At 40.4% G+C, this 14816-nt stretch overlaps 1 protein-coding gene across 2 annotated transcripts in view; it reads right to left on the bottom strand.

The window, feature by feature from the left end:
- atp8b3 (ATPase phospholipid transporting 8B3) overlaps positions 1-14816 on the bottom strand; it is a 71376-nt gene that overhangs the window by 36453 nt on the left and 20107 nt on the right. For both annotated transcript variants that reach the window (XM_034081627.2, XM_034081628.2), the window contains exons 2-14: positions 13165-13445; positions 12558-12963; positions 9383-9468; positions 9133-9246; positions 7497-7595; positions 5128-5189; positions 4322-4394; positions 4046-4116; positions 3644-3735; positions 3370-3528; positions 2289-2377; positions 1641-1834; positions 1336-1544 (exon numbers count right to left, since the gene is read on the bottom strand). In XM_034081627.2, the coding sequence (XP_033937518.1) occupies positions 1336-1544; positions 1641-1834; positions 2289-2377; positions 3370-3528; positions 3644-3735; positions 4046-4116; positions 4322-4394; positions 5128-5189; positions 7497-7595; positions 9133-9246; positions 9383-9468; positions 12558-12576 (1267 nt within the window). In that variant the 5' untranslated portion in view covers positions 12577-12963; positions 13165-13445. The remainder of the gene's footprint in view (positions 1-1335; positions 1545-1640; positions 1835-2288; positions 2378-3369; positions 3529-3643; positions 3736-4045; positions 4117-4321; positions 4395-5127; positions 5190-7496; positions 7596-9132; positions 9247-9382; positions 9469-12557; positions 12964-13164; positions 13446-14816) is intronic.

Here is a 14816-nt window from a genome sequence, read left to right as displayed (position 1 = left end):
TTTTCTATAGCGGACTACAACATGGATGTTTAATAAGAACGAGGGACTACTGTAAACTCATCTAGAGACTCTGCACCGTGCTCTGATGCTGTTGCTTTTTGCTTTATGAACGTGGACAACAGAGAAACATATTCTTCATGACCAAAGTTGGAATTGAAATAAAAAAGGAAAGTGAAACTTATGCTCGTCACCCTCTCCCTCCGGTCCACATCAATACAAATGATCCCAATACGTATGATTGTATGAACTATGAAAAGATCTTAAAATCGATACAAATGTATTTATTATAAACGTTAGTCCTTAACATCTATCACTGTGTATATCACCATTCAAACATCTTTTAAAAGTTGAACAAACCCCACACAGCTCAGTAAAGACTGTGAAATGTTGACTTTAGTTGATCATTTCAGTAAAAACTAACGTTCATATTTCTCTTTTTGATTATAATACTGACGAACGTTCAGAACAAAGCACTTTGGCAGCTTACCACCTATGTTTTAAAATGCTTAATAAGCACCGTAACGTTCATGATATAATTTCTCGGTCATAATCGATTGTTTCCGTGAACGGCCGACTGTTGAGTGACGGCAAATGCTGCGGCTGCAATGCATTGTGGTGCAGCATTTTCTCCTCTCCTTTCGGTTAGGGAGGTCCAGTGGTTCCTAAGCTAAAGGAGGTTATAAAGGAAGTTTGAAACCTCCTTTCCTTTCATTTGGAGAATTGGAACGGCACTTATCATGGCTGCCACTGAGGGACTTCCGGGTCATTTCACTTGGTTAGGAAGGTTCCTAAGCTAAATGGACTATTGGAACGCAACCATAGTCTCGTAAAAAAACGGTGGGAGGGGTCCACTGGGCGGACCCTCGGGCTTAAGAGGTTAAGGATAACATGTCAAACTCATCTTTCAAATCATTTTAGTGGTTGAGTGGTTTGAATTTTTTTTTAGAGCTAGCCATGCAGCGTAAGGTCAAAGATATGCTTTGTTTTGTAATAAGTAAAAGTGCTGGAGTTGGGGTTGATGTTATCTTCCAACAGATATGATAATTTATTAGTAAATAATGCGGCACATCCAATTCTTTTTTTTATAATTTTTGTTACACACTCACTCTGCCTTCCTTCACTCATATGTTTAGTGCATTTCCTTTGTGAAAAAAAGAGATAAAACACACATTAAACAAAGTGAAATATACATTTCTGTGCATTCTTTTTAAAAGTCTTTATAGACATTGCAATGTTGCTATTGGGATTTCTTTTGGAAAATCATGTTGTGAAAATCTGACATTTTACCCAAATCAGTCAAATATAAAAATACTAGCTAGTTAAAACATGTTTTACCATAGACCTCCCCAGCTATGCAGCACTGTCTGAAGAGCAGACGGTTCTGGGTCAGTGTCCCAGTCTTGTCACTCAGCAGGTATCCCACTTGGCCGAGCTCCTCGTTCAGTGAAGTGTTCCTGGCCTGGGCCGGTCTGTTGGCCTGCTGCCAATACATCTCCATATCCCAGCCGATAAACAGGCTGTGGACCATGTGGATCACCTCAAACCTGTGAACACACACATGGAGGACACATACACACAGTCAGACAGTAAACACAGCTGTATCAACCCTGCTAGAGTGAATCATCTTAGATGGAACTAACGAGATGTAGAGCGCAATGGGCATGGCCGGGCTGAGCAGGATGATGTAGCTCCAGAAGATGAGGAACCCAGTGTAGACGGGGTTGCCGTTAATCACCAGAGCAGAAGTAGGCCCTATGTGGCTCATGACCCAGCTGGAAAATACGCCGGCGCCGATGGCAAGGAGCAGAGCTGCCAGCAGCATGGACAGGACGATCTACACATCAAATTAAACTTTATTTGTATAGGCTTTACAGATTAACAAACACAGAGGTTTTAAAAGATAATTAAAATGTCAAAAATATTATAAAAAACATGATAGAATGTGAAATACAAAAGCATTTAATCGACATAAAATAAAATATAGACAGTAAAAATACAATAAAATGTAGGACTCCGGAGGAAAAACTCTTACTAAATATAGGCTTTATTAAAAAGCAAGGTCTTCAACACACTCTTAACATTTTGGACACTGTCTGCCTCTCTACTAAAAACAGTAAGTCTTGAGTTCCAGACACACACAAACAGTTTAGAATAGTGTGTGTGTGTGTGTGTGTGTGTGTGTGTGTGTGTGTGTGTGTGTGTGTGTGTGTGTGTGTGTGTGTGTGTGTGTATCTTAAAGTCACAAGATATCTTGTGCTCGTCACCCCACATGCCCTTTGCCCACTCACCCCGATCACCACTTGGTTAAAAACTCTCTCCATCCGAGTCCTCTTCACTCTCAGTTTCCCGCAGTTCCTCAGGACCTTGCTGTCTGCGCCTGTGTGCGGAGCAGAAACTCTTAGATGCTATCGCTGGTCCGAGCAAGTTCGGAGACCGCTGTGCAGCCAGAGGGTGAAAGTTCAAGCCCTTGTGTCAGTGAGCATCCTCCGACGTGCCCTTGAGCATGAAGCTGAGTTTCTACCAGTTCCGGGGGTGTCTGACCCGGCTGTGGAGAGGGTCAGCGGGGAGAGAGAATTTCCCTTGCAAAGATCAATAAAATATGATATCACATTATGTTTTCCAGTGATGTTGTCTCCAACTCTCAGACTACTGAAAGTTAAAATGACAAATGTGTGTGCCATGTCTTCAAATATGTTCAGGGACAAACTTCCTACAACAACAATACTTCAACCTTGATCACGCATAATTTAAAGTAGGCTGTGTCAAGTGTGTGTGAGGAGGGTAAAGAGTTATAATCAGGCTGAACTGGGGTCACACCGATAGACAGTCTCTGATGAATGACATAAGCCCCATCTCTGGAAGAATTTGATCTATTGATCTGCTCCACCCGAACTGAAAGGGTCATCCATGACACCTCTGCATGGTCCAGTAATATCCGATCAATGATCACTTAAAAGACAGAAGCAGCCGGTTATCTGCCCGACGTTAACAGACCCACATTTAAGACACAGCTGCAAGAGTTAAGTACTGTCCATAATTAGCAGTATAATGCATTCCACATATTACAATTTGTCATTGAAACAAGTGGAGGCCACAGTAGAAGGGGAAATGAGGATAGGTGGCATGGACACAGCACATATTGTAATAGTGTTATCTCTGTTATCAAACACCTCTATGAGGCATAATGCCACGTCTCAGGGTTTCTCTTCCTCCTGTCTGCTTCCTAGTTTAGACTCAACAGACTAGTTGGGCAGTTTCTACTAACCATTTGCTAAAGGGAAATACAATCTTTCCGTTAACTGACTCATTCCACAGAAATATATGTTCATATTCTTTTTTCCAAACTAAATACGTTTTTGCTTCGAGTACCAGTGTATATGGTCAAGCCATAGGCGAAGTCTGTGTTGCGTAGGACGGTTCCCCTCAGGAGGATGTGCTCGTTGTCCAGCAGAAGACTCTCTCCTCGCCAGTGCATCTGGCCTCTGAAGGTGTACAGGCGATTGTTTGGCTCCTCGCAGAGAACGACACCTGGAAAATTCAAAGTTGAACGCGTTCTTTCTTAAGACAAGTAACGCAAGTCTTAAAGAAGTTTACTCGTCTAGTTTTAAATGAGATTTTCCTTAATGGAAAAACATTTATTCACCATCAAAGGCAGCAAGGGTCTCCTCTGAGGGGTGGGAGGTCAGCTGGTTGTGTGTAGCACTGAGCGCCTGCCTGAACTTGAGATTACACTCTCTGAATGAAGAAAATAAAAGTGGTATTAACACTTAATAGTTTAGTACAAGAGATAATGATGAGAAGCTAAGGGAGTATGCAGTTACACGCATAGATGAAAATGTGGAAATGTCTTTACTCTGAAATAAACCTTAAAGCACTTCCGTTTTAAACTTGTAACAAAAAGTAGTATCCATTTGTTACTACTAAAACGTGTATATTTATCATAAAGTGACTACATAAAAACATGCATGTTATCATTACATGATGAATTAAATCCTTCATTTTCTACAGAATAAGCTTAATAAAAAAAGCAGAAAGAGTTTCGTACCCATCGATATCTGCCGTCTCTACATAACAGAGACTGTGAGGTTCAGAACTACACAGGATGAGAAGGTCAGCCTGCGAGGAAAGAGAGAAAAGAGATATTTATCATTTAAAAGTTTAGCAGCTCTAATGCCGACATTTCTCACTTAAAGTTATAAAATATGCCACCTAAAGGGTAGGTTAACAATTTATTCATGAAATCTTATTGTACACTGTCAGATTTATTTTTAGTTTTTTGATACTTCTGTTAATTTAATGTTTCATTATTTAGAAATCTCACAGGGATGACTTGGTCTTTGTGGATCCGCAGCACATCTCCCACACACACATCCTTCCACTGCGCTCTGTTGAAACTGAGGCAGAACAGATGAGGAAGGAGCAAATGGGGAACAAACAAAACAAGCTCTTTTATTTTTATATAATTTGCTGTTCACAAATCTACAATGCTACCATGAATACATACAACACAAATTAACAGACAGAAGTGTAAACAAAATACACTATCACATTTTAAATCACCCTAACCCAAATGGATGCCATTTTATTATAAATATTAGTATGTTATATTATTGTTAAAAAACGCTTACTTTTTATCGATAAGTAAACTCTTTACTTATGTGACTTTACACGTTTACAGTGTAGCAAAACATGGTCTGTGCAGGCCTTTAATTAAAATAATATACATTCAAGTCTTATTATTATATGAATTGCATCTAATCTGAAAAACGTATTATCCGTTACTAGAAACAACTAAATATTCTCTTCTTTGCAGCTCTCAAGCATTAACCACACTTTTAAGGGTAGTGTACATTTTTTTAAGTGATGTCTGAATCCCCAAGAGAAGACATATCGTCTGCAGGGTAACACTCTCAGGGAATAAACCGAGGCAACAGTATCCCTGAAGACGGGAGAAGATGTCATCAAGAGGTTGGTCATAGTTCATGTCTTCCAATAAGTGTGGAAAATGTTCTGGCCCTGCTCTAGGGCCATATAGGGATTCACTCATTCACACTTCATTAGAGGTTCATTAGAGGGCCGTTTCAAACTGGAAGTCCTGAGAGAATAACACATCGTCTTTGTCCTCACCTCTGGGAGTCGAGTACGTCACAGGGTCGGGAGTTAATCTCAGAGTCGCTGCGCCTCCTCGCCTGGACCACAGATGGACAGAGTGAGACCCAAAAAGATAATGAGAGAAGGAGATAGATAGAGAAGTGAGACACAGATGGAGAAAAAGAGTGATGGACAGGGAGCGTGTGAGAGGGAATGAGAGTGGCTGTGAAAGGTTGAACAGGAGAGAGAAGAAAGGAGAAACGCCATTACGGGGCTCTACAGTGACACCAGCTGGGAGATTTACACCCTCCACTAAATGATTAGTCAATAGAGAGGGGTCAAGCAAGCGTTTCACCCAGAGCTGTTAACGACCGTAACTCAGTGATGCACTTAACCAGAGAATTCTCCATGCAAAACATCACGCCTGCATTTAAAAGGAAAAGCTTTAATGATTAGAGAAAATTAATGCTACTGGGATGACTGGTTTTGTCAATGAGGAGAGAAAAAGGAGTCAATGCGGACAATGAAGGAGAGGGAAGAGTGTGCACATTCTTAAGTGCCAGGTGCATAAATGCATGAGTGAGGCCGGTCGTATATTTGCGTTTTAAGATCTTGCATTTGTGTGAGTGAGGGTGGGTGGATTCATCACAGGGGGGATATTCCCCCTCCTTAGACTCCACCAGGCCCGGACTGGCCATCGGGAGCACCGGGAGGTTTCCCGATGGCCTGGCCTGCTAAGTGGCCTGCTGGCCTGAGGATTTTTTTTTTGTATGTATTGTGAACGCAACGCTGCGCAAATGTGGGTCTGACGCTGCCTCACAGAGAGTGACTGGCTGTCTACATGATGTGGCCTGCCCACATGGCCACTTTCATACAGATCACACACTAATGCGCTCGATTGGTCTCTGTGTGTCATTCAAGCTCGGTAGGGTGTGTGTGTGTGTGTGTGTGTGTGTGTGTGTGTGTGTGTGTGTGTGTGTGTGTGTGTGTGTGTGTGTGTGTGTGTGTGTGTGTGTGTGTGTGTGTGTGGCGCGAGCGAGAGAAAGCGCGCGCACCGGTTACGTGTATTGTTGTTGTTAGCATCTGGTGCTAGCTAGCTGCGCTAACGGATATATAATGAGCCGTCAACAAGGTGGAGGAGAGTCCTCTGCTGTCAGACTGAGAGACTGATAACTACAGCTCAGGTGAGGTAAAGGACTCTGCTGAGTGTTTAGATAGTTAACTTAGTTCTCTGTGGGTCTCAGACGGTTTGGTCACCATTTATGTAAACACATATTTCCATTGGAGGGGGGGAGTGATTAGTAAAATATGCATGAATAATAATAAAAAATGTTAACTAGGTGAAAAAAGTGTTGTGGATATTTTAGACTCGTCAATACTGCAAAGATGTACAATGAGAGTAATCAATAATAAACTGGTGAAAGCAAACAGCGTTGTCTTGTTGGTTATTTATTTGAAGCTTCAACGGCTCACAGAGTATAGGATAGTGTGCACAGGGTATAATGTGTGTGTGTGTGTTTTATAGAGGACTGTTGCTGTGCAGAAAGGAAAAGAGATAAGACTTTCTCCTGACTGTTATCTTACAATGCTCTCATAGGGAGAGCCGCATTTTCCAGGTACGACCTTGGCAGGAAGCTACCGTGTGGTACAACAGGTCGAGTTGACCAAACAGTTTCTAAGCATAATATCATCATTTGGTTTTACCATATAAAGTAAGTATTAAGTAATATAAGAAATTGCCACTACAAAAGGTAAGATAAACTTTAAAAACGTGTTGAGAGCTAAAATTAGTCTTTGCTGCTGCCTCAAAGAGGAGCAGAGGGAGAGGAGGGAGACAGGAGAGGCTGGTTCAGGAGCACAGACACACTCACAACTATAAATGAACCAAAAACAAATAAATAAACAAGTTTCAAGGTTTTTCCATGTTGGATATGGTATGTTATTGGTTATGGCCATGTTCTTATGATTATTTAAATGTATACAGTTCTGTTTCATATGGCGGGTGTAGTCTCTTTATTTCCCACTCAAAATGCACCAGATTGAACATTTAAAAAAATAATCTTACCGGGGGAGCATGCCCCCAGACCCCCCCTAGAAGATTTGAGGTCCACCCTCACTTAAAATATGTTCACATGGATAGGTTCCTAAATAGCTTGGCACATTTTTTTTAAATAAACCCATGTCCATATGTTTATTCTGGGGTAGTAGATTTAAAGTTTAGGGCTATCACTATGGGCAGCAACGCTGTAAATATTGACAAATAAATCCAGGAAAATGGCACAAAAGAAAGCTGGTAGTGGCCTGGCTGGGTGTATAATTCCCGGCCTGACTTATTGTCCCAGTCCGGCCCTGGACTCCACCCAGCAGGAGAGAAAGGGTTACTACGGAGTGATTGGTGGTCTTACCATGTCGTTGGCAAGGTCTTTCAGCCCTCTCACTGACAGGACGATGAGAAGCGGCAAGATGGTGATGTAGAAAGGTACGGAGGAGATGTCAGGGACACTCTGGAAACCACACACAAGCATGGGGAAAACACAGAAGGGAAAGGAGTCGCACATACTGTATGAACCATACGCACACAATAGACTAAACAGTCAAAAGCAGACCTTGAATTTAGAGGATTTCTGTCAAACTACATGAGGCAAATTTAAGTTAAGTGTTTGAAAAGCATGACATCCTGTTTCAGAGGCTAATTTCTTACCCTCCTTTAAATACAGTACGGGAATCACCCCCTCCAGGTACTAGGCAAGGCAAGGCAATTTATTTGTATAGCACAATTCATACAGTAATGCAATTCAAAGTGCTTTACAGGATCAAACAGAGCAAACATTGAGAAGAAATACAAAACACACAAAATAATTAATTAAAAGAAAGAAAACCATGTTTAACAGTTCGAAAATTAGAACATTTAAATTTGAAAAGCCATATTAAAAAGAAATGTTTTTAGACCTGATTTAAATGATTCTAAAGTGCTAGCCATTCTCAGATGTTCTGGGAGTTTGTTCCATGAATTAGGAGCATAGATGCAGAAGGCTGCTTTCCCACGCTTTGATCTCACAAATGGAACAGTGAGCTGGCCTGCGCCTGAAGAACTAAGGGGTCTGCTGGGTTCATACCACTGAAGGAGGTCCTTGATATATTTGGGTCCTAGCCCGTTTAGTGCTTTATATGTGTGCATTAAAATCTTAAAATCAATTCTCTCACTAACTGGAAGCCAATGCAGCGGTCTCAGCACTGGAGTGATGTGATCTGTTTTCTTTGTCCGGGTTAAGATTCTGGCAGCAGCATTTTGATTTAGTTGGAGTTTACGGAGTGATTTATTTGTGAGGCCTGTGAAGATGCTGTTGCAGTAGTCAAGCTTGCTAAAAACAAATGCATGGACAAGTTTTTCAAGGTCTTGCTTGGACATAAGGTCTTTAATACGCGAGATATTTTCTAGATGGTAGTAGGCTGAACTCTACCAACCAGTCAAGTTGGAGTTTAAATCCAAGTGTAAAGATGACCACTTCCTCATTTATCTTGGGAAATGTCATAGTATTTGAATTCATGAGCTATGGCACAAACATGTTTTGTGATATTATAATGAATTTGACCATTAAAATATCATCAGTTCAACCTGGGTGCAAGTTGATGTCTGTGACAAACTAGAAGAAATTCCTTTAAGGTGTTCTGAGATATCACATTCACAACAAATAACAAATATCTGGAATGGCTTTTCATACACAACTAAATAATGTACCTCAATCGCCGGAAAAAACATTCGACCGCTGTACGATAATGTTCACATTTTATAAAAAATGTTTGCCTCTTCCTGCACTGTTTATAATTTGTTAGGTCTGTGTATTTTAAAATGTTGCAAACAATACAATAAAATAAACATATTGGCATAATTCTCATAACTTTGGATTGTCTGCACAATAAAAAAAAACATTTGATCCCACAATATTATAAAATATAAGCTGCTCCTGTAAAATAACAATAATAAATAACATATTTTATAGATTGAAAGCACTAGAGACAGCGAGAGAGAGGCAGTCTGACCTGCATCACCACCATGAGGAGGAAGTAGAGATAGGCCGCTCGCTGAAACTGTTCGAACAGCATCAGGGGCAGGAAGGTCAGGGGGGAGTACTTGTAGCTGCGGACCAAATTGTCCTGGCAACAGACACGAACAGCAAAAGAGAAAAACACAAGGGAGACGTATGTATTAGCACATTAACATGTGTCTCAATGTTTCAGCATGCCAACAGGTGTTAGGTTACCGTGTGGAGGGGAGGAAGCACCGACTCACCGCATATCTCCCCCAGCGGAAGCACAGAAAGGATTTCATCTGTTTGTGATGCTTTCTGTCGTTCGCCCTCACCTCCCACGTGAGGCCTGTCACACACTCAGAATCAGAATCAAAATACCTTTATTAGTCCCACAGAGGGGACATTTACGTAGTTACAGCAGAGAAAAGAGCCAGACAGCTTAATGTTATATATGTTACATGCATTAAAAAGTACTAAGTTATAATAAAAAAATTACATAATTTTCAAAATACACATCCTGTAACAGTTCTTAGGATTTAGCAGCCAGGTATATATTGCACAGTTTTAACGGAAAATATATATATTGCACATATAGCACATAGTTGGATGGTATTTAACTGCAGCAAGTTACAACATTTACAAAATACACATCTTGTAACAGTTCTAAGGATTTAGCAGCCAGGTATATATTACACAGTTATTAACGGCATATATATATATTGCACATAGTTGGTTGGTATTTAACAGAAAAGGGTGTTATTGTCTGTGTTGTGGTGTGTGTGTGTGGGGGGGGGGGGGGTTCTACTAGGGGCTGTGCTGGTTGTATAGTCTGACCGCTGTGGGAAGGAAGGACCTGAAAATTAGCTCTAAGAGACATTTACACGCAATCACGTAATGTATCATTTACAGCAGACAACAGATGGATTTTAATGTGCAGGCATAAGTAGTGTACTGCTGTTCACTGTTAATACATCTCAAAGGGATTCTTGCATTGCCTAGTCAGAGCCTCAAGAAGGCGAAGATGTCTAATAGCATATGGTGGAGAAACATGATGCCCCTATAGTAGATTTCAATTGAGATAAAAGATCACATGCAGGCTGCTTACGTAAATATAACACTGCTAATTTGTGTAAGTGGCTGAGAATGTTAAAGTTGGTTACATTTTGAATAAAAAAAACACTGGAAGTGACTGGGAAGAAAATATCTCCATGGAGAAAGGCCATGACCGTGAGAGCAGAAATAAGAGTGTCGAAAAGCTGAACGTAGGTGGCGAAAAACAAATCTCCAGGTTCACTTTTAAATCTATAAAGAGAGACTTGGCCTTTATAATTTGGAATTGAAAAACGCACGACAGTCTTTCTTCTCTGACATCATTACCAAAAACAATGCACGTGCCTTGTTTGCTACCGTCGACAGACTAACTAACCCCCCAGTGTCAGTAGCCTCTGAATTTCTATCCACCAGGGCATGCAATGATTTTGCCTCCTTTTTCACTGACAAAATTCAGAAAAGCAGACAAGCAGTCAGTGCCTCTGCATCAGGTACAGCAAATGTGTTGTCCCTATGTCCACCTAATATCAATTCAAACACCATGACACAATTCCATTAGATTAATGATAAAAACCTAGAGGACATTATTCAACTTCTGAAATCCTCCTCCTGCTGCCTTGATATTATTCCAACAGGATTTTTCAAAGATGTTTTTCGTTACATGGCCTCAGATCTACTTCATATAGTAAACAAGTCTCTTCACTCAGGTGTTTTTCCACAGGCCCTGAAAACTGCAGTCATTAAACCGCTCTTAAAAAATAATAATCTAGATGCTTCAGTAATGAACAATTACAGGCCCATATCAAACCTCCCATTTCTAGGTAAAATAATTGAAGAAGTTGTTTTTCAACAGTTGAGTAATTTCTTGCATTTAAATAGTTGTTTCAATATGTTCCAGTCAGGCTTTCGTCCAAACCACAGCACTGAGACTGCTCTTGTAAAGGTCTTATTGTAAGTCGCTTTGGATAAAAGCGTCAGCTAAATGCAATGTAATGTAATGTCTTCAATGACATCCACTTAAACACAGACAGTGGCAGAACTTCAGTGTTAGTATTATTAGATCTCAGTGCTGCGTTTGACACTGTTGACCACAACATATTACTCGACCGACTAGAAAACTGGGTGGGACTTTCGGAAACTGGTTTGAATCCTACTTAAAGGACAGAAACAAGGTTGTTTCTATAGGTAAATACACATCTGAGTTGACAAATATGACATGTGGGGTACCTCAATGCTCCATCTTGGGGCCTCTTCTCTTTAACATCTACATGCTACCACTGGCTCAAATAATGAAAAACAACAAAATAAGTTACCATAGCTATGCGGATGACATACAAATGTACATAACAATTTCACCAGGAGACTATGCTCCAATTCAAACACTGAGTAAGTGCATTGAACAAATCAATGACTGGATGTGTCAGAACTTTCTCCAATTAAACAAAGATAAAACTGAGGTAATGGTTTTTGGAGCCAAGGCAGAACGTATAAAGGTTAGCGCTGAGCTTCAGTCTGCAATGTTCAAAACAACAGATAAAGCCAGAAATCTAGGTGTAGTCATGGACTCTGACCTGAGTTTCAAGAGTCACATTAAAACAGTTACTAAATCAGCCTACTATCACCTAAAGAATATATCTAGGATTAAAAGACTAATGTCACAGCAAGATTTGGAAAAACTTGTCCATGCTTTTATCTTCGGTAGACTCGACTACTGTAATGGTGTCTTTACAGGTCTCACTGAAAAATCTATTAGAAAGCTGCAGCTAATTCAGAATGCTGCTGCTCGAGTCCTCACTAACACTAAGAAAGTGGATCACATCACTCCTGTTCTGAAGTCTTTACACTGGCTTCCTGTGTGTCAAAGAATAGATTTCAAAATACTGCTGCTGGTTTATAAAGCTTTGAATGGTTCAGGCCCAAAATACATTTCTGACTGGTCAACTAAATATGGTAAAGCAGCGTTCAGTTATTATGCTCCAAATATCTGGAACAAACTCCCAGAAAACTGCAGATCCGCTGCAACTCTTACTACTTTTAAATCCAGACTAAAGACTTTTCTTTTTGCCGCTGCTTTTAATTGAACTATTTACATCTTAAACTGCACTGTAACTTTTATCCATGTATTTTTTCTTTTAATGTTTATTTTATTATCTTTTCTTTTTAATGACTGATTTTAAATGCCATTTTCTTAATGTCTTTCGTTTTTTGTAAAGCACTTTGAATTGCCTTGTGTTGAAAGGTGCTAGATAAATAAACTTGCCTTGCCTTGCCTTGATACCTCTATGGTACCTCTAATGATTCAAAGTCAACAGTGAGATAAAGCGACAGTGAGCAGCAGGTGGAGAGTAACAAAATATGAAATGGAAGATATCAAAGGAAACATACCAGATTCAAATCCTTCCATGGAAATGATGCAGAAGAGACGCTTGTAGACTCAGGTTATGAAGGAGACAACAGAGTGATAGGGCTGCTTGTGTCCTTCTAGTCAAAATCCTTGTAAATCATTGCACTGTTACCATGCTAACATGCAACAGACAAAAGGCTAAAATATCAGTATGGCTGTCCAGATCAGACTTCCGTACTAGTTGTAACTTTACAAACCTTACCCATCCCTGATTCACCACTCAAACAAAATGTTACTAAAGTGAACAGAGGCAACTCAAGGCTTGTTTTCTTTATGATGAAATGCTCAAAGATGTAACAACTCCTCTGGATAAATCTGCAGGAAGCTGGGTGAGCAATCCCGACGAGAGACAACTGAGGCTGCTCAGGTCCAACATCTGAATCAAACCTGCAAAGGATTAACGTGGAGATAAATCAACTGTAATTGATGACACACCATTTACCTCTCAAGTAATACATTTGTCAATTCAAACCCAAAAAGGACATTAAAATAGTATTTTCTCATTTATAAATCCTTTTTTTTTTAAAGCTGTTAGGAGTGTTGTTGAAATGAACCATAAGCAGCAGATTATAAATAACACACACTTACCTGCGTTGTTAGCAAGTGCTATCCATGGGAAGTGTATAGTACTAGCAGCCAGGCGACAAAGCAGAGCCATCAATCATGAAGCTCTACTGTCCACCGATGTAACACGGTTGTATTCATAACCATTATTCAGCTGGTTTACATAAAAACAAACTCGCTCCACGCATCCCCCTCTTCGACTGTGTGCTTCAGGCCCCGCCCTCATCTCGCTCCCAGGTAAAGGCTCAGGTATCGCACACTGTGCACCTCACCTGACGAGGGGAAGAGGAGTGGAGGAGGGGCGCCTAGACAAGAGAAGAAAAACCAGAACAAATCACTGAACTGTTTAGGTTATTTTATGCAGCTATAACAATGACGAAATGTTTAGTCTTTGGAAGCAAACCAAGATTAAAGATAAACTCACCTTTCTAACTAACATTAAACGGTGTCACGGAAAGCCTGTTGTGACAATATGGTAATCTGGGAGTATTGGTTTACAGGAATGTACGACACGGTGCATTCAGACTGAGCAGGCATGACAACCACTGCTCTCCCCCACTGCTTTTTTTGGTCTATTTTCCCACAATCGCTTACTAAAAATGATAATCATACTCTAAATAGGAATCAAATGTGTGCAATAAAGAGTAAATAACCCTTGGATTCAGTCTAGCAGTTGTTTGTATAAGCAAGAGCCCCAGACCCTATTAACAGTGTGCTGTCAAAAACACTCAAAAACTGAAATTAAAGTGTTACATTAATCTGTGATGTATAGTACTGTCTGATTAGTATGAAACATTGAATTAACTTTTTTTTTTAAATAGCATATTTTAATTAATATGCCCTTAAAAACAGGATCTTACGGAACATACGGTATATAAAGTGCCTCAGTTAAGAAACTGGACAAATTCAAGCCATGGATTTTCAATTTAACATGCTGTTGTTTCAAATGTGCATTCTTCATGAGTCTAATGCCACCTGGTGGAGGGTAGCATCCACTACAGTTTAACCATCAGATGAAGGTCACAGGGGGTGAATTTGACAACAATAGCATGTCTGGAAAAAAAGGAAGCTTACTGAATGTATAGGTTCACTAAATGTCAGTTAAATGTACTATTTGTGGTTTCATATCTTTGTCTCTTCTCTTCCCACAAATCAACAGCTAAAGGTGTGTATCCTACATCTCTACGTCTCTAGGTGTGTGTGTGTGTGTGTGTGTGTGTGTGTGTGTGTGTGTGTGTGTGTGTGTGTGTGTGTGTGTGTGTGTGTGTGTGTGTGTGTGTGTGTGTGTGTGTGTGTGTGTGTGTGTGTGTGTGTGTGTGTGTGTGTGTGTGTGTGTGTGTGTGTGTGTGTGTGTGTGTGTGTGTGTGTGTGTGTGTGTGTGTGTGTGTGTGTGTGTGAGCGTGTGCATATCTAGGGCGATCTTTCCTATCTGATGTTACAGCTGTCTGTGCAGCACAGTGGTTAGGGAGATGAGCCGATGGTGCTCAACGGGCCAGGCTTTTCCACCACAGTTTAACCGTTGGCTACCTCACAACATTAAACACACAGGAGAACAGGCCTTTAAAGCCTGTGGGGGATTGTCAAATATCTACTTTGCAAATATGGGGGGAAAGACAAAGGATAGAGCTAAATGAAACATGTATGTACTACACATTTCATTCAGTAATTTAAAATAA

The sequence above is a fragment of the Pseudochaenichthys georgianus genome, chromosome 4 (genome assembly GCF_902827115.2).
Source record: "Pseudochaenichthys georgianus chromosome 4, fPseGeo1.2, whole genome shotgun sequence".
Taxonomy (NCBI): domain Eukaryota; kingdom Metazoa; phylum Chordata; class Actinopteri; order Perciformes; family Channichthyidae; genus Pseudochaenichthys; species Pseudochaenichthys georgianus.
The sequence above is the reverse complement of the archived record's forward strand: the minus strand, read 5'-3'. Positions and strand labels throughout refer to the sequence as shown.